Source organism: Nipponia nippon, unplaced genomic scaffold, assembly GCF_047370975.1.
Source record: "Nipponia nippon isolate SJK-2023a ecotype South Korea unplaced genomic scaffold, ASM4737097v1 scaffold_8, whole genome shotgun sequence".
NCBI classification, from domain to species: domain Eukaryota; kingdom Metazoa; phylum Chordata; class Aves; order Pelecaniformes; family Threskiornithidae; genus Nipponia; species Nipponia nippon.
The window spans coordinates 29,605,219-29,626,272 of NW_028262402.1; the positions used below are offsets into that span (position 1 = coordinate 29,605,219).

The 21,054-nt window shown below is 36.5% G+C and overlaps 1 protein-coding gene across 2 annotated transcripts in view; it reads left to right on the forward strand.

Annotated features, from left to right (window-relative positions):
• The first annotated feature begins 14,289 nt into the window (after positions 1 to 14,289).
• The window catches only part of CNTNAP4 (contactin associated protein family member 4), a 250,508-nt gene continuing 243,743 nt past the window's right edge, over positions 14,290 to 21,054 (forward strand). For both annotated transcript variants that reach the window (XM_087741477.1, XM_087741478.1), the window contains exon 1: positions 14,290 to 14,648. In XM_087741477.1, coding sequence (XP_087597603.1) covers positions 14,564 to 14,648 — 85 coding nt within the window. In that variant the 5' untranslated portion in view covers positions 14,290 to 14,563. The remainder of the gene's footprint in view (positions 14,649 to 21,054) is intronic.

Below are 21,054 nucleotides of genomic sequence, written 5' to 3' on the forward strand. Positions count from 1 at the left end.
ATCAACCCAAAGACTTTCTGTGAAACGCTGCTTTGGTTAATTTGGACATTCTCACACCTTCACACAGACATCTTAATAAGGGCTGTTAGGATAACACTGTTAATAGTGAAACATAGTTACTGAATGAACTGCTGAAATCTCAGAGCTGGGGCTGTCTTACATCCACTGTAGGATGGTTGATATCTTCTGTGTAGATTACTGCTGAAACAAAGAGAAATTTTCAGCTATGAGCTTCACAGACTTCTCACAGAGGAGCACAGACACATGGAAAACTTGTTGCCAAACTTAAGGGTTTCTTACCAGGTACAAAGGTTTTTGGTTTGCTTTGGACGCCTTCTATGCAATTCACTTCAGCTTCTGCTTGTTTCAGATCTCTTTCCACTATACCTCTTTGTATCTTGGTTTTTCACCTTCTGCTATTTATTGAAGTCCCCTTTTCCTTCCCCACTTCTCATTTCATCCAGACAGGATATAATTCCCCAGCCTGGGGAAAAGGCTTTGCATCTATTCATCTCAGACCCAGCTCTCTGAGTGCATTGCACAACACTTGTTGACCCTGTGACTGTGATGACTGATCTTGTAGATCAGCTGTCTTACAGCTTCTAGAGAATTCAAATTTCTTACAGCTTCTAGAGAGTCAGCTAAAACAAGTGAACCATCTTTGGCCAGGGTTGTCTGCAGATGGTAGAAACTGAAGATTAAAGGATCTGTTTTTTAAAACAGATAGTACAGACCCTGCATTTCCAAATTGTACAATTCTCAAATGAGAGGAGTTACCTTGTCACATTTAAATTTAAGAAAGAGAGTTAAATGGTGCTGTATATTCTTTCCAGACATTTCTGTTTCATGCACATTTATAACATGATTCTTCTGAGATTCTAGTAATGGTTGTTTTTAGAAAAAGAGACGTTGCTTACATTAGGCATCAAGCTACAAGCATCAATTTGGTTTATATTTAATTTCTGACATTTTATACTCGTTTCTTTTTCTTTTTTTCCCCTCTTTTTCATTCATATCCCACGTAATAGTTCTCTGTGTGTTTTATTTCAAGATAATAAGAGCCCATTTGTGTGCCATACAGATTGCACGTGTAAAAAATGCCAGTAAAATAAGTTGAATAGACCATGTAATAGCGGAAAAGTTTTTCTTAAAACAATGCCAGTCCTATTGCTCAGTAATCTCTCAATAAAGGTAAATAGCTCCTTTTCAAACCAGCAACCTGTCACGAGTTGGGTCCCCCAGGGATTGATATTGGGCCCAGTGCTGTTTAATATCTCCATAAGTGATCTGGATGATGGGATCAAGTGTACTCTGACGAAGTTTGCTGATGATACCAAACTCAGTGGGGAAGTGGCCACTTCGGAAGTGGACACCCTGCAGGATAGGCTGGAAGAGTGGGCTAACAAGAACCTTATGAAGTTCAACAAGGACAAGTGCAAGGTCTTGCACCTGGGAAAGCATAATCCAGGAATGCAGCACAGTTTGGGATCTACCCAGCTGGGAAGCAGCTGTGTGGAAAGGGACCTGGGGATCCTGGTGGACAACAAGCTCAATATAAGTGAACAGTGTGCTGCTGTGGCGAAGAAAGCCATCAGGATGCAGGGTTGCATCCGCAAGGGCATCACCAGCAGAGATAAAGAAGTCATTATCCCACTCTATTTGGTGTTTGTCAGGCCACACCCGGAATACTGTGTTTGGTTTTGGTCCCCGCTATACACAAAAGATGTGGACAGGCTGGAGGGAGTCCAGAGAAGGGCCACAAAAATGATCAAAAGACTGGGAAGCCCACCACATAAAGAAAGGCTGAGAGAACTGTGTTTGTTCAGCCTTAAGAAAAGAAGGCTTAGGGGAAACCTTATCACCATGTTCCAGTATTTAAAGGGTGGCTACAGAGAAGATGGAGACTCCCTTTTTACAAGGAGTTACATGGAAAAGATGAAGGGTAATGGGTAGAAGTTACTCCTGGGGAGACTCCGATTGGACACGAGGAAAATTTTTCACAATGAGAAATAATCTCCTCAGGGATGTGGTGGATTTTCCAACATTGGACACTTTTAAGATTCAACTGGATAGGGTTCTGGGCCATCTTGTCTAGACCATGCTTTTGCAAAGAAATGTTGGACGAGATGATCCTTGAGGTTCCTTCCAACCTGGTATTCTATGAATTTATGATTTAACTGTATTTTATCCAGATTGTTTTTCAATCTCACTTACTCATCAGCCATCCTTTCCCCAGAAGCCTGTACTCTGTTCCTACAGTAGAATGTAAAAGTGACATTTTAAAATTATGTGTTGAATCTGTGTTGTCAGGCAGCCTGTATTTAAAGAATGGGAGGCATCTGTGAATCTGGACTACCAGCCCTGAAAGCTCACCTACACTAGGTGATTCAAATCTGTTGTGCTTAAATTACTTGAAAATATTCTAGAATGGGACTTAAATTAGAATGAGAGGCAAAGAGTACCACTTGCTGAAAAATTTATGCTTTGATTATCTTACTTCATTTACTTCTCAAAAACATTTTTTTAGTAATTATTTTACCTAAAGTCTTACATAAACTTTTCTGTACTTAAATTTTGATTTGAATGGTGCTTGAAGAGATTCAATTGTTTGATTCTTAAAATATGAACATAATTTGTCAGCTCTAACTGCACACTTATTAGGTTAAATGACCCAGTTGAGGTCTAGGAAAAAAAACCCTTGAAACTGATATAAGGCTTTCCACTGACGTCATCTAAAGCCTGGATCAGGACTGCTTCTGGAAGTGGATTTATTGTGTGTGTATTAACATGTGAAACCAGGTAGGGTTTTCTATGGTATCCTCAAAACTTGTGCTTTTATAAATATTTCAGCCTAAAAAGCAGTATTAGAAAAACAGAATTAGATAATACATATAGTAAATGTATTAGTTTATTTTTTAAATAAATGAGAAAAATGTTATATTTTATAGACTTACATAGAGTCTCCTTCACAGAGTCTTGCTGTGTTTTTTCTTGTTCTTGTGTTTCTTTTCCCTGTGATAGCTCTATTGTATATATTACTATAGTATTTCCTGAGCTTAATTTCCTTGAAAATAGTCCTGGCACACAGGAGAAAACTATAAAAGTAATAAAGAATAAGCAGCAACCTCTCTTACTTGTTATTGTAACAAACCAATATAAAGATCCTGTAAATGAGGGAAGAGAAAAGTGAACAGCTTTTAAAAAACATAAAATATAGCTTGTGGCTTTTTAAACTGTAAACTTTCAAAGAGTTTGCTTCAAGAGAGATGAATTTTTATTACAAATACTGTGTCCCACTAATATGAGGCAACTTCTTATCTCTATATATTTCTGATTAGTCAATCCTATTAACAGCTTCTTTAAGTTTTTATAATATAACTGTGCTTAAAATGTATAAACAAACCAAATCTATTTTATCACAAAGACATAAGTATTTTGACTAAAAACTGCATTACTAAATTTATTTATCTTTGGCATTTAAATGGTTTCATTATCATATTGTCCATGCACTTCACAATTAACAATGTTTTCTTTTTATACAGGTTTGAGACATGAGAAGATACCAGTTATCTATATTTTTAAAAAGGGAAGGGAACTAAGACAGGTATAAGGCCCAAATCCATGGTTTTCCCTGTGCCTAAAACGTAGGTGACAATGTTGGAGCTGAGTAACAAACTTGGAGCCTTGCCCTGGCAATTGTTTCTGCACTCTGCATAGAGCAGCAACTACCTAGAAGACAGCCCCAGGCCAGGGAGCTGTAACAGGGGTTCAGATGGATTCCCCTGACTGCTAGGCTGCAACATCATGCTTGCTTGTGCACTTATTTCTTACTGGCCAGGGAATCTTAAGCCACTTTTTTGACAATGGAATAGCTTCAGAAAATGGGAGACACTGCCTTCTACCATTCAAAATTGACCCTTTAAGAAGTAGAGAGATGTGGCTTCAATTTCCATTGAGGCTGCTTGGTGTTTTCTGCTCCTGGGGCAAATGCTCCAATCTTCAGGCTATTGTAAAAAAGAAAAGACAGAAAGCCACAGCAGCTGCAGTTTAGAAATGATGTTTTTGCCACTAATACATTTAGTGGATCATTAATGCACATGTGCATTAGACGCTGGCTACGACTGCCCTGTGAAAGATACAGCAGGGTGAATGCTTTGATTCTGGAGCTCAGCCAGGTAAGAGAATGCCACTTTGCTGCTCAACACTGGAATACAGAGGCAGTTTTGGGAGTAAAGGTGATTTCAGGACTAGTGGGTGGCTGAATTTTGTAGCTGTGCTATTTGGGATGCAACACCTAACTCATAAGTCTTTGATAGCTTCCTTTTGATCTTGCCCTAAATGGTTCAGACTTATTCAGGAAAGCTGTGCCAGCAAAGTATACTCAATAGCTTGCATTAGACTAGCACAAAAATTATTGGCTTATGCTTCCTCTCCTATTAAAGATGACTGAAATTTTCAAGTTAACTAATTTCCAAAGGCTGGGAAATCACATTTTAAGCCAATATCCAAGTGAAGTTAGTTAATTAGTCAAGATACCAAGAATCTATCAATTGCTTGATATCCAAGATTAAGAATTATTTAAATGTCATATGTGACAACAGAAATTTAATCATAGACACCTGTTCTGGAGATATTATTCTAGATTTTAAAGGTTATGTTTTTTAATATTACTCTTCTTTCAAAGGCTCAGTTTTCTGGCTTAATAAAACTCCCATTGATAGCTGTGTGACTGAGACTGGAACACTGGAAGTATAGTCCTGTTCATAGACACAAGAGAGACAATTTTGTATTGTTTTTGTTGTGTGCAAATATTCTGAACTTCTGACACCTAAATCATCTGAGGTAAAAATGAAAACATTCTTGAAATATCACTTAATGGGGAATTTTGAAACCAAATCCATATAAAGGTTTCATTAGTTGTTAACTAGTTCTTTTCTATGTACATGTTAAAAGCAAAGAGTAAGCATTATTCATATGGAGTTACAAATCAGTGAGAGCTCATTACTCTGTCTCAATATAAAGTCCCAGGTTTTAATTATCCCTAGTTCCCATATAGGTTATATAAGAATAAAAAGCTTATTATCATTTGCATTCAAAAAGTGCATGATGAAGTTGAATTTCAAAATACAGCAAAGCCAGCTGAATACTTAATTTGTTTCCTCCCCATTATTAAAGCATGAAAAAGCAAAAGAGAACAACTATAAAACATATTGAACGTGACATATATGAGATTAATGTCTGATCATGTACAACATACAAATGAATAAGTAGATCCATCAGTATAAAACACTGGCTATGATTTTATTCAGCCTTCTGTAAGTATTGTTTTGCTAATAACTTTATAAAAGTAAAAAATACCATGCTTTTCTAATCTCTGTTTGTCAGATACTAGACAAATAGTGACTTGTATTACACTGGCTGTGTGTTTAAAGTTTGTAAAGAGGTTACACTAGAAGGGAGAGAATTTTCTGGTTGACGAAAGTGCTTATTACCAGTATAGATGGCTTTCACTGTGTTGCCATCCCTGTGTGGGCTCCCACAACAAAAACAGGACTAAGGATTAAAGAGAGTATAGGACCTCTTTCAGTTTGCTTTAATTAAAGTTGGAGAGTTTCTGCAGAAGGCCACAACAGACATACTCTGGGGGACCTCCCTGGTGATGTAAAGCTAGGAGTAAACCTAAAATTGCTCTCTTCTTTTTCTGTAGGTTTTGGGTTTCTTTTTTTAATCTCAGGAATTTATGCCCAGTCTTCTCCATTGTGTGCTTCTGAAATTATAAATAAGACCAAAACTTTGCCTGTTTGTTTTGGCTGATTGTAAGATTCTCTTACAGTCTTTTCCAACATCACAAAATTAATGTCTACACTTGTCAGCCTTTCTGTCATTTGCTTACGTTCTTCCACATCTCCATAAAATCTGTGTGTTTCCTAACCCTGCTTAGTTTTTAGCTGCACTAGCAGTATTGCTGATATCAGCAGGGGCATGCACAGCTCAATCAAGGTTATATTACAGACAAATCATTCTCTTCTACGGGAAAAGCACTGAGAAAGATCAATATTAAACCTTGATTTGTGGAAAACCCAGAGCATTATCTACTGTTTCAGGAGGGATAAATGACAGAATGGAAGGCCTAAAGAATATAATCTTCCCTGTAATTGCATCAAGTGTGAGGATATGAAGGGAATCTTGATTCCTAGTGCAAAGATACAGATGCCTTGTCTCTGCAGTACTCTGTTCAAGACATCCTTCCCCTTAGCAATATGTGGAAGGCTTAGTCGATGCTCTGCTGCTGTCTTCCTGGTTGTGTATTAGTTCTTGCTTCAAAGAACACCAATGTTTGGACTCAGAAGTTAATGCTTCTTTAAGCAAACTTCAGTGGTAGCATAACATGAGCTATTTGTATATAAAGACAAGTACTTCCTTCAGGATGAGGAGACAGATGAGCGTGCAGAGGCTAGGTATTGAGCACTAGAGCAAGCAAGGCGATACTACGTGATACTGTGTATTAAACCAACTGGTTACTGCCTTTTTTGTTGTTTTGCTAATCTTGTGGGAACAGTCTTGCTGGCAGTAAGTGGAAAAAGGATAGAATAATAGCTGGGAAAAGCTGCTAGGCACCTCTGATTCATTAGCATCTTGTTTGTCATCCCAGGACTTTGAGATGCTGTATCTCATGAGATTTCCCTAGAGATCAAACATAGAAATACATAATTCCCATGGATCTTTCATTCTCAGACAAGAGCTGGTCTGGGTTCTTGATGCAGTATTCAGCAAAAAGGGAAGCCTAAACAAGTAAGTCCAGTCATGTCTATAATAATAAAAAACCACAAGATGAATTTATTCTTTTTGGTTTTATATAAAAGAGAATCATACAAGACAATTGCTCATTTTACATTCGGAATGAAACAGTCTTGGCAAGAGCTCGATTGCTTCCTGATACAGAAGGGGAGACATACTCATGTGGTTGCTAATCTTTCTGTCACTGCTTGTACCCCAGTTGTCTCTCCCTCAGTGTCTCTGTTTCACAACAAAATACAGGTAGACTGCCTACCTGCAACACACCTACAAAGAAATTCTACTCCATGAAGGGATCATGATCATATTTACCAGCTAGGCCCTGGTATATTAAGAGTTGCTCATAGTATCATGTGATGTTTATACTAATAAACCATATATAAGCAAATCTACACATTCACACTGGATACTTTGCATATAATCCCCATAGGGATATAATAAAAGAAAGAAGGAACTAAGAACAAAAAGAGTAAAGTGATTTTCCCTTTTCCGACGCCTGCAAAATAATACCTAAAGGAAAAAAAACCTGGAACAAAATAATTTCCCTTCAGAGAATTGTGCATATGTCTTAATGCATTGAACAACGTCAGCAACAGTTAACCTACAGTATGTAGAGTCTGACCCTGGTCTGTAAAATGTAGTCCAGATCAATGAAACATTGGTTATTTGCAGCTTACTCTAAGTGCTGACAATGCAGGTGAGACCTGCCCATTCATTTTAGATATTCACATTTTTTAAAAAGCCAAGTCCCGTATTTTTGACCTTGTTCAACTTGCACAAGTCTGTTTACTGCCTTTCTTTTTTTGTATTATCTCTCTGTTACACATTGCTTCAACAAAGCACCAGATTTGTATCCTAATGCAGTCACAAATTCTGTTGGCAAATGAACAATTTCACACAAATTAAGACAGAGAAGCCATATTACATGGTTTTTTTCTTCTAACATTGTAGAAATCAGGCTTGTGTAAGTTATATCTTCTGTTGTATAGCAACTGAACCCTTGTCTGTTTTCCACTGAACTGACAGATTTTGAACACAAAACAATTACATATAACTAAAGTCTAATGGTGCTGCAGTTTTTTCACATGGTCTAAACAAACTTCACATAAACAACTTATTCTTGTTTACCTTCCTAATATTTCTACTTCAAGGAGGGTTGTCTTTTGCATAGAGGAATAAAACCCAGGCTTATAATGGAATCAGTTTCATTACTCTGGTTTCTTGGCAATGAAATCTAGGCTTGATATACAAAGAAAACCAGGCAATATCTTCTTAAACAGTACAGACAGATCTGAGCTACATTTCCCATACATTGAGTAGACAAAAAATAGCTCCAGGCTGGATGCTTTGTAGTCTTATTTGCATCAGTCTGTGTAGCCATATCCTTGGTCATGATGAGAGCAAGCAGCTCCACATCAGGCACACTTTCAGGTGCCTGAAATCTCTGCATTGCAGCCAGGCAGCTAAGCTCCCTATCTGATGCCCAGAGAAAGCTAGCTGTGAATGAGAATTGCACCAACCTGAACACTCAGTGGGAGATGACCTAAGTTAGTCTGCATGGAGCACTAAAGTAAGGGCATAATCTTAATATACTATTCCTATTGAAGCCTTCACAGATTGATTCTGGGCCAGCTGGCTATACCTATATCAAATGGGAGTCACAGCCCAGAGTCTTCTCCAAGATTTAATTGTCTCCTTTGGAAAATGGAGCAGGAGTTATTCCGTTATTTGAAAAGTTTTCCAGAGCATCTGGTGTTTGGAGTTGCAATCCCAGGCATGGATCTTGGGTTCTCAGCTCTTTACTACCCCTGAAGACATTCGAATCCACATTTCTAAACCCTAGCACAACAGTACAAAACCAGGGAGAGGGATTCTCTAGATCCTTTGTTCATTTCTTGTCAGGCACTTCCACTCTCAATCCATTTCCAGCTCAGAAACCTTCCTTCCTACTGTGATATACTACTATACTGCATTCTCACTGCAAATACCTCCCTGATGCATATTATAATTGGTCTTTTTTTTTGTGGCTCAATCACATCAGAAGCCTATATTCAGCTCACAGTTGGCTGATTCAGTTAGGACCTCTCTATTGTCATGTGTTTCCAACTAAAGAACTAACTTACAGCTGATGTCATTATCAACCTTAAATAATGCACATGCTGCATATTTTACTATTGCATATTGTTTAACTTTTATTCTTCAGGAAGGTCATCCTATGCTTGTGTATGATACTGTAGACCTTTCCTACACTGACTATATTTTCCTAAACATCTCCCAAACCACCTGCCCCACAAACCTGTTCTTTCTGTTTCCACTGTAGCCATAAGTAAATATGTTAAATAAGGCTTATACTTTAATGATACCTTGACACCTTTTTGCCCCTTCCATTACCATCTTTCCCTCATTCATTTCACATAATCATTTCTATATTCCATCTTGTTTACATTATCAAAGAAACATCATAACTATACCATAGTCACATGCGTTCTATGCCAAGAATCTATATTCCTTTCCTTTAGGAAGGAATCAGATACCAAAACCAGCTATCAACTTAGTATACTATGATCTGCCTTTGGTAAAACCACATTATGTTTTATCACTTCACTGTCCCCTTTCAATCTCCCTGTCTTTAATTATTCTGTCCTTCAAGACATGCTTCACTTAGGAGCAAAGCCACGAAAGTAGGTTAGTGTCAAGTCCTGCAAGACTGTTTTCTTACTTCTTTTTATTATGTCCCCATTTCTTTTATTTCTACAAATTACTTTTTATGTTATCTTTTTAGAAATTACCTTCTTCACATGTGAGACTTGTTAAAAATGTTTATGAAAAGATGCATAAGTTCATTCTCCTGTATTGAAACTGTGACTCCCTGTCTTGGGAGCCACGATACACAGTGTTTACTGTGGAAGGAATAAAACTCTTGACTGTGAAATGAAAAGATTCACAAGGGCTAAAAGGAAGTATTTTCACAAAACCTCAAAACAGATACCTCCAGGATTTTCACTGCATCCTTTCAGGTGAGAAATCTGAATGATCAGACAGCAGCAGCAGATAAACTCTCTGTGCAGCCACACATCTTGTTCCATCCTTCAAACCCACATTTACAACAGTGTTAAGGGAGTGAATTCTTCTCCTGCAGGTGCATAGAGCCACATCCATTCTGTTCTGGGTTCTGTGTCTCACCTGAGAAATAAACAGGTTTTAAATCCCTAATGAAATCATATTTAGCTGCAATAATTTGTAAAATGTACCATACACAGATAGCATTTTTTTTTCCTTGTTAACAAATACAGCCTGAATGGAAACTTGCAGCTTTGTGATCACAAGACAAACTGTACTATTCTGCCCCTACTGGAAAAAAAAATAAAATGTTAAGACTAGTAGGTATGTTGCCTTTATTTCTGACAAGCATTTTTTACTCTATGCCATCCATATTGTAGAGATCTATGATTAAAAAAATATGTGTAGTAGTATGAGGTAGGTATGAATTTTTTGTCTTACAAATGGCTAAAAAAATAACCCAAATGTCATTATTAGTGTACCCAGCATAATGTGGCTCTGTTCATTTATTTTGGTTTATATTTGTCTTTGTGCATTTCTGCTCTCTGCAGTCTCTGCAGACAATTGCAGCAGTGTTTTTCTGCAGGGTTTCTAATAGTGTTGGGAAGCAAATTTTATATGGACTTGAAAGAGTTCAGTTTGTATTAAAAAGATGCATTCTCCAGCTGCATTATATGACTAGATGCTGTAAAGAATAACCTGTAATACCAATAAAACTGCAGCAGGTGGCACTAGAAGGAGGGTTAACCAAGGCCATGAGGCCGATAAGGGGATTAAGAAAACAGAAATAAATGGGACAAAAAAGAACAGAAATGTTTAAGATTTGTATCTCTTTCTTTCTAGTCTCCTGAAATAAGGCTAAACTGGCACAGCTGGTTGGATATAGAAAATGTTGGCTTGATGGAGCTGGATTAATGAAAGGTGAGATGCAGAAGGTTATAAGTGAATAGTTAATTTCCAGTTTGGTTGACGGTTTCTCAGGACTTCATGGGGAATGCAGAATTTACCAGGGAGGATTAAAGCACATATTTTCAGCCAGCCAGTACGAATGCTGTTGACTTTGCTTATTTCTGTTCTTGTGCTTCACAAACAAAGATTCATTTATTACATTTGTTGTCATTAAATAATGTGCAGTGAATAACTATGACACACTGAAAACGAAAATAATTGTTCTCTAGTAAAGACTTTCTGCCAGAGGCAGAGGAAAGTGCATTCCCTGGCCTATAGCTTATAACTGTCCTGTGTCTTTATCATCTTTTAAAATTGTTTTACAATTAATAAGCAGATTGCAGTAGAATCAGGAGTATTGTTAGCAAGAATTTAAAAGTGCTTCCTCTTTAAAGACAAAAAGTCACAGTGAGAATAATTTTAAAGAGGAATTATATTTCTATTAGTTTGAGTCTGCTAAGAAAAAAGACTTCATTACAAAGTCCTTCATTTGTAAATGAAGGCTGGCAATACCCAAATCAAATGATTCAACTTTTGTATAACCAAATTTTGCAGATGTTTCAACTGTGTGGATGAATCTATAACAACACATAGTCGTTGTTCTGGGGAACTTGCAGTCTTTCTAAATAATGCATATAAGCAGATCCACCAGGAAAAATCCTCTATCAAATCAAATGGTCAAAATGTTACATTTCAAAAAGAAATAAAATTAATAAGATTTTTGGCATGCAGGGGAACTTTCAAAACCAAGATATGAGAAAGAAAACAAAACACTGAAAGAGTGAGGGAAATAAAAGAGGAGAATAGGAAAAGAGACTTGTAAAAAAGCTGTGCAGCCAAACAGGAATGGGAAAGACTTTGTTCCACAAAGAGGAGCTCAGAAGTTAATGACAAACCTGGACACTGTATGGAAGAGAAATGGGAAATGAGATGCTGAAATAGAGAGATAAGATTATGTAAGCAGAAACATTTCATGGATGCACGAGGGAGATGTAATGTAAAAGCAGAGAGGAGGTTGCAATATTCTGGGTGACTCAAGCTATGCTATTTTATGCACTTTTTAGAGACCACAGATTCATCATTGGATAAGGAAGATGATTATCTTGACATTCCAGATACACACTGTTCTATAGACTTCTATAATTCTGTCCTCACACAAACATATATACCCAGTTCAGCATATGATTTTGTTATAAGAATAAGACTGTTTTTTTCATAATTATAAAAGTACATTATATCCATCTGTATATTTACTTGTAATTCAGACAAAAAAAAAACAACCCTATGACCTTTCTCTGTCAGATGTTCCTTTTTGGTGACTGTAAGCTATTTTACAGAACAAATATTTACCCACAATGGTGCTGGCCTTTTTACTGAATTTGCATTACATTACCAGAATAATAATTCTTCCTAATTCAAAGCCCTGGGGTTCTTAGAGCTAATCCTAAAGAACATCACTCCATAGAAAGTCCTTGCCAAGATTTTATGTGGTATTTGTCCTATTTTTAAACATGAAATTTTGTCTGGCTGTGGAGTCCAGGATCATCTCATGGGATATTCTTTAGAGATGGGATGTAGCACAAGGAACATTTTTATGCTCATATTAATTTAGTCAGAAGGTCAATATTAACTCAAGGAACTATATGACAAAGAAATCCAGTTTATGGACAAGTTACTCTATAGTTGCACTAAACTCTGGAAATAGATTTTAGAATTTAAGGGAAGATTTAGGAGAGCTAGAAGGCAGGTTATGATACACATAATCTCTAGTACAGTTCCTCCATACCTTTTTCTTACAAATAGAAGTTGATATGGAGGAGAGGAAGACCGGATACACAATAGATTATTTTAACTTCCCCTGAATCTTTCTGCCCAGTATGGTCATTTATAAATACACCTTTTTAATCTTAATCATACTGATTTGCTATTTTATAAAGAATGTAAGCAAAAGCTGCGTTAAGCACCTTTCAACATATTTTTTTATTATTTAGCTTTTTTATTTTTGATGTTTTGGCCAAACTTTGAATATATTTTTGTAAAACCTAAATTAGTGTGGCCGAGGTAGCATGAAACCAAAACACAGCTTACTCTTCCTTCTCTAGTTGAACCCTTCAAGGGCTGAGGAAGTTGATTTAAATAAGCAACTAAAGTTCAGAAGCTTCTGGGGCTTAATTCAGGTTTCAACTCTGTCCCACAGTTGTTCCTGACACCAAACAGTTCTACATGGCAATTTGCATTAAATTGCATAGTCTCTGCAACATGCAAGAAGGAAACTCAGCAGTATGCTGTTTAGTATCTGACTCACAGCCACCAGAATCCTTTTGGACAGAAAAACCTGTTGGTATATCCAAGCTCCTAAACAGCCCACATGAAGTAGGAAGCCAAAGTTTGGGCCACGGGGCTGAGTTTGTAATTGCTAAGTCTGCTGTTTATGCACTTCACAGTAACTAGGAATGTCCTTTTGTAGTGCACTGTCACAGTAATTTCTGCCAAAATACAGACAGTCTGTACAGTGGAAGCCCTCCAGAAGTAGCAGTGATGGAGCCACTGATGTGGTTCTTTAATGCAGCCTTTGCCCTCCTTAGTGTCAGGAGTTCCCTAATAAGCTGGTTATTCCTCCTACTTGAGGACTGTAACTTTTCTATAGGTACCATACACAGCAATTTAGCCTGTTCTGGAAAAACACTTTTAGCATATAGTTTAAGTATAACGACCTAAAATTCCTCTGAAACTCTTTCCCAAACGAAGTTTTTTCCCAATGGGACGTAAGTGCAAACATTAGGACAGTTTAAAGACAGGTTCCTCTTTGCAAAAGTATAGAAAGCAAAATATGCTCTGTGTGGGTATTTGGAGGGCTAAATTTTTTTGGGAAAGCTTGGCACAACCTTATGTCTGTATTATAAGTATTTACTCTTAGGAGTTGAGAATACAAATCTTTAATGTAAGTATTAAAGTAAGTATTAGTAATAAATAAGTATTATATAAGTAATAAGTAAGTATTAGTAATAAACCCAACCACGGACATTCATGGTGCATTTTTCTGAGGGGCAGCTGATCATTTGGTCCTATGCTCACTTCATAAGTAAAGGCAGACCACTCTTTTTACTTGTAAGCTTAGGTTCTCTACTACAGGTAAAGTATGTTCATGCAAAAATGCAGAACTTGGAATGCTTCACGGCTGAAAGTGTAACAAATTACCACGCTGAAAAAACACGAGGAACGGCAACATGCACAGATAATGCTCCCCTCCCCGCCCCCCCCGCCCCGCCCCGCGAAAAAAAAAAAAAAGAAAAAGGTAATGACAAAGAACTGGCCAGGGTGAGCACCCAGCAAGCGGCTGGGGCTCAGTGCTCATGTGCTGGCTGCTCTGTCTTATTGTCTGGCTTTCACCAGAGCCCCACATTTCCTACCTGTCACCACAAGGGGTGTCCAGGACGCGCTGCGAGCGTGAGGCTTCAGTCACCGAGCGGTGCAGGGGAGCCTGGCGGTTTAGCCCTGAGTGATGCTGTGAAATTGAAGGAGAGATTCTCGCTGCTGCTCTTCAGGGATTGCTGTTGTTAGAGGCAAAAGCAGATTTGGAGGTGTGTGTGTATGTGTGAGGAGATGTGGAGAGCATTTGACTGAGGTGTCTGGCCACTGGGAAGCACTGCGAGAAGAGGCAGAGAGAGGCAGTGAGAAGAAGAGGCAGGAGCAGGACTGAAGTACCGAGCAGCTGTTTCCTAATACTCTGGTTCTTTTGGGTGCCTCAGTGAATGTGAAAATGGATTCTGTCACTGAAATCTTCTTGAAGCTGTTGTTTCTCCTATCTATTCATAACTGGCACACGGCAGTGGCAGGGAATAAATGTAAGTATTGCATATGATTTACAACTCAATCCAGAGTGTTTTGAAAACTTCTATCATATTTTATTTGTGTTTAGAATAAATATTATTTTTGAGACAAATGCTTACTGCTTTGAAATCATGACAGCAAGTTGCTAGGCTGAAAATGTTCTAAAACCCTTCTGTAGATTTTTGTCATGAGTCTATGTACAAAATATTGTTTATAAAGCTTACAGTCTAAGAGTATCTGAAAGCAGCATTTTACTAAGGGATGCATGTTCAGGCTTATTTTCATTTTTGTTTCCTGTTTGTAATTGCAGCATTTTCCAAGGAACTGTGTCTTACGTGGAAATTACTGGCAGATTTCTATTGTGTACTGCTTCAGCCTGGTTTTTAGCAATTTATAATTTTGAGAGCTGGTGTCTGTATCTCCTGAATTAAGCTGGCCCTCAAATAACTCTAATGGACATTACCGTGCAGTTCAAGAGCAGTACAAATATAACAAGGAAAAATGTAGATAGCAAGACTTTATGGTCTCTGCACTGATTGCTTAGGGAGTATTGTTCATGCATGACTAAAGAAGAGAACGCTATCAGTTCCAGCAGAAAGTTTTTTAAAAAATGAGTTATTCATAGTTAATCAGCAGGGTGGTATTGCAAAATACAGATAGTGATTACAGTTTTAAAGACAATCTGCTCTCTAGGAGGCAAATCTGATATATACCTGAAAATCTCTGTTTTCAGTGCTGAATTAGATTAATTATCTTTAAATTAAAAATAAAAGACAAAACTTATCAAGAAACTAATTTCCAGGGGTTTTATCATTCTGAGCAATTCTTGTTCCATTTGATTTGGCTTCAGCAAGCTGAAGGATTTCATTTTGCATACATGTGGTAGAACAGAAGCCTAAACGCCAGATGCTCATAACCTGAACTGAGCATATTTTCTCCCCTTCCTGCTAAGGCACTGGTTGTGCATCACAGGAATAGGGAGGGCAGGAGCAGTGCCACTATGGGAAGAAAGTGCACGCCAAAGCAAGGAGGAATGTTCAGGAATAACCTTACAGCCTAGTGGCAGGGGACAGCTCCCTGGAAACATTTGAGCAACGGCAGAGAAGTTTGAACTGCTCTGTGGGTCTATAGCCTAGGGTTTTGCATATGGATAGTTTGTAAACTAAACATGCTCCCATAAGCCAGACATTCACATTGCAGCACCAAAATGATCTTGTGTTGTCATTCAGTAATGATATCTCATTTGATACTCAAGTGCACAGTGTAGCCCTAAACATGAATACTAAGTTCCTCTTGTTAAACACCCTGCTGCAATCCAGCCACAGCTTTAATTCTCTTCATCATTCTGCATTGTACAGTTTATGAATACATCCATTTTTACACAAGACCATGATAATTGAATTGCACATTAATAGCATTTGGCACTATGCACAAAACTAAATCAGTTGCTTACAGGGAGGCATATTAAAACCATTGCAAAAAAGACTTGCATCACACAGCAAAGCCGTGAAGCACTAGAGGTCACTCTTACAATTTAAGAAGCAAGGTTTGAGGAAAAGGCTCAAGCTTCTTCCCAGTACAGAATTGTGAAGGATAAAACAAATCAGGTATGAAATACATTTACTACTGTCATTCTCAAATACTTCTCAAAAACAAGCCGAACTCAATTACAGTATCAAACGAGTGACTTGAATGAACAGGTTTTTCACATATATTCAAGTATTTGTAAATATATAATATCTTTATTTATTAATAAGTCCTAACTCGTATGACAAAACACTCATTTGAACTGAAAAAGTAAGAACTCTCCCCATGCTGCAGGCAAGGAAACTGATTGTGGGAAGAGTAAATTAAATTATTTAAATTAAGAAGGAGTGAGTGCTAACATGTGAAGAGAACATAGGCAATATAATGCATATTATTCTTTTTCAATATCTAATCTGGAAAAAAAAATCTCTTTTTATATATATATATATATTATTTTGGAATTGAACATTTCAGTGGGAGAGTTAGTTTGTTTTAAAAGTGACTGTTTCTATGTCAATATTAAAGTATGAATTTTGTTAATGTGTTAGGTTTCATAAAATGACCTCAGGAGAAAAGATTTTTCATAGTTACTGATTATAGTAGATACATGCAGCAGCCATTATATACTCACTTGAACTTAATTTATTCCTTTCTTCTTGAGAAGTTGACCAGGAACTGAAATCCTTTTCAGTAGGTGGTTCTACTATTGGCATTAATGTATTCAAATACATTTACAAAACCACATAAAGTTCAGTTTTCTTGCATGGATTTTGATGGCTATATTGTCCAGTAGGCTGCTAATCATCAAAGAAAATAGTTTCGTTTTTTTTTATTCTTCCTCTAAATGAATCTATTTTTCTTCTTTTAACGTGATGGTTCTTTCTTTAATACCAGATCCTGAATACCTAAGTTTTCCTTTGTCCTTCTTCAGACCAGCTGCCATTAAGAAAAGACCAAAGTAAAGACCTTTACACTTCACCTTGAAGTGTCAATGCTAATGTTACTAAGTCAGTTGTACAAAGAAAATGTCTTGGATCAAAAATTGATGTGTTAAGAGTTACTTCTGTCTTAAAACAGTCACGGTATTCCTCTTTTGAGTAAAATGATTTTGAAGTTCTTAGGATATCTGAAGGTGACAGACCCTATAATCTAGAATATGAATATTTATCTAGATAATATAATATAGAATATGAAAGTTTGTTTGAGAGGTAATAACTGCTGCTGGAAACTCAAATCTTTTAAAAGTTCTGTAATAGTGCTGCTTCATGCTTTCCTATGCTTTCTTCCTTCCAAAGAATTGCACTTCCAAAGCAGTTGAAAGAAGTTTGAAGTGCACAGCCCTGAGTAAGTAACTGTATAAGGTCAAGTGTGAGTTTTAAATGGAGGATTAAAGCAAGTACTCCTGTAAGTTTTTTTCACTGGAGCTAGGAATCATTTATATTTTATTGCGAACTGTCTCAATAGCTGTAAATCAGCAAGTTACTAAATCAGCCCTTGAGAACTTGCCAGAAACTGGTACTCTAATAGGTGCAGTACTTTCTGGTTTTAAATTCTCTAAAACTGAAGTGTTGCACAAAACATAATTAAACCCTCTACACATATCAACTCAACTGTAACTAAAAATTATTAAGGTTAATTTTGACAGTAAATGGAAATAAAGAGAACAAATTAGGGACTTTCCGTGTAAATTCTCACCTCTTTATACTTACTTCTCTTTGTTAAAACTCTCTAGTTTTACAGAAGCTTTTATCAATTCAGATTTTCATATTTGTACTGCAATGATTTCTATAAACACAGAAATGTTTATTATTATTATTATTACTGTTGTTATTATTTTTAAATATCAGGGATTTCTTACTAATGCTAGAATAGAAGACCTACTGTAGACCTGACAGAGAATGACTGTTAATGACGCTGACGTTTTCAAATAGAGAACTGAAGTGATCACATACTTTGATTATTTTATCAGATGCAAGTCATTGTATGAGTAATATCCCCAGGGAAGAGATTACTTGCTAGAAAGAAAATATTGCATCTTAATTTAGAAAATAATTTCATTCTGATGTTAATCATTGGTACCAAACAGTTCCGTAGACTATTTGACAACTTCATGGAATTGCATTAAAAATATACCAAAATGCTGTTTATCACAAACAATTTAAATTAAAATGTAATTATTTTACCATTAGTTTGTGGTTGATGTGAACTGTAGGGGAAGAGAAAGTAGAAACTTCCTTAATGTTCTTTTAACCTCGTTACTATTTATCTTCTGTTTGTTATTATCTATCTCTGCTCTGAGATAGCAATGGACACCTCATCAGAGATCAGGCCACCTCTGGGCAATTATTTACATGAATAAAACATTACAGACATCTCTAGTATATTTTGCATCTTTTTAGTACAGTAACATCAAAAGCTTGTATCAACATCAAATCTAAACCAATGCCAATGGAAAAATCTACCAAAATTTATTTCAGACTTTCAAGGTTGAGAATTCACAGAAAGTCCTTGGGTTGATTACACTGAGTATAAGCAACAATTTGCCTCCCATTGCTCTAGGCTTCCAAATTCCCATGAACATATTTGTCCCTGGGCTCAGTCAGCAAGATGGATGGAGCAAATTTGATCATGATTGGTGGACAGTGACAGACAAATAATGACGTTCTCGAAGTGGGATAGGATCAGCCATAAAAAGAAAATGCAGTAGATTATATGTAAAGTATGTTGTCAGTGCTAGTAATAACATTTGCATTATGTGTTAGGATCTACTGTGTTTCAGTTAAGTGCTAGACAGGAGTTCCAGAGTAATCACTAACTTCTTCATATCTTGATAATTCTGCAGTCATGGTCATTCCGCTTTCTTTCTTACATAATAAGTAGATGTAAGCATACATCTATGTTCATCCACAAGAAAGACAATCTTTAACTAAGGTGTTGTATCCAGTTACCGATGTCTCACAAAATCAGGTGCACTTCTATCATTGTATATGAGGTACAATGTTCAAGTTTAGTATTTTTTCTGACCTCTTCTATGCTGCAGTAGAAAACAACAAATAGTTTGTCATATATTAATATATCTCATATGATATATTTGCCAGTTATCTGTCTATTGATTCTTCTTCTGTAAGAACTTCAACAAGCACAATTTCATAGCTTCTAACAAGTTTAACTCGGCAAAAATAGGTTAAATTTCTCCCCCATCCCTTCTCACCCCCTCTGCCTCCCCACCCCAAACAAGCAAATCAAAGAACACTTGAATGCTCGAGAAGCATTACATCTTTAAAATATTCATTTTGTTTTCCCCCAAAATGACCCTGTTCTTTGGTGCCACTTGCAAGTTTGAGAGTTCAGTGTGCAGTATTGCACAGGATTAGAGCTCTGTTTTGTGAGAAAGTTAGAACTGCTTCTCAGTACTTTTATGTGTTTATTCCTTGTGAGTTGCTCTCATCTAACAAGGTGATAACAGAGGTGGGGACAGTGAGATCCATCACTATTTCAAAGGGCTCTGCTTCTTCGAACACACCAGGCAATTTGTTAAGAAAGATAAAGAAATAGTAAATACTAAAATTAGTCATGTCTGTCGGTGACTCCAGAAGTACACATTAACTTTATTTAAGAGGTTTCTGAAGTGAAAAGTTAAAATTCACTCTTCCCTCAGTTTTCAGTTGATTTATGAAGAGGGAAGGAAAAACAAAACAATAACGATAACATTGCTTTTACAAGTTTCTGTACAACTGCTTGGTTTTTTGCACTCTTAAATATGACTAACATTAAATATTTTGGTAGATTGATCTGGTAGTACTTGAATATGAAATACTTTTTGTAACTTACAACTTGTAACTTTGTCAGTCAGGGCCTGTGCATGACTTCTAGATTAAAATTGAAAAAGAGATATGTATGTCACAGTATACTAGCATGTATTATATAAATGCTTTTATGATAAAAGCTGTCTCTCTAAACTTGAAAATAACATAAAATGTATAGGAGGTATAGTATGTTGTCATGAAGAAAATAGGTTTCCTTTATTTGTTTGTAAAAAATGATGCAGCTTTAATGCTAGGGTTTAACCAATTGTGGTTAACTGAAATTTTAATTCTTCAGCGTTTTGTACTTATGTATTTAATCATGCTTATTTATCTGTTGTGTGTTTGTGTTTTATATATGTGCTAGTATAGCATGAGAGACTAATGTTTGTCAAAGGAATACTCTAGTCTCCTTCCATCAGTCGAAGCCTATGCCAGTAACCTTGAGTTAAATCTGTGAAATGCAGAGGAGGGTTGGTGTCCAATTACTTTACTTTTCAGGAGACAGTTTTCAGTGTTTATTACAAATTGCTATGCTATTTTTTAGTAAGCAAAATGTAGTGTGGACTAGGAGGTAAAAATGATACTGTTTATATTCTACTTAATGAGTATTTTCAGTGCAATAATTTGAAAAGTGATTGAAATCCTGGAAACTTCTGACATTTTAAGTAGATTAAAATTAGTAACTACAGAATTATTATTTAAATACCATACTCACTTAATAGACTAGTGAAGAAAACTACCTCTAGGGTTTTAAATCTCAAAGGATAGAGAAAAAATATGGTTACAAAACCTATCCAGCTGGGTAATGGCTCTAATTATTTTTTTATTAAGTAGATCTTGTTATTTGGTTGTGCTCAGGAATAAGCTATTGCTTGTTCCTTGCAGTTAGAGTGACTTTTTGTTTCTATAACAATCTTTTAGCAATTAACATATTTACATATATGGTGTTGAGGGAAAAATACATTTGAAACAGTATATTGGAATATTTGAATTTATTCTTATTACTTAATATCATTCTTCAGCCGATAGCTTAAGATCTTGCTCTTTTTCAGGCATTTATCTGTCCACTCTTAAATCTAAATAGAAA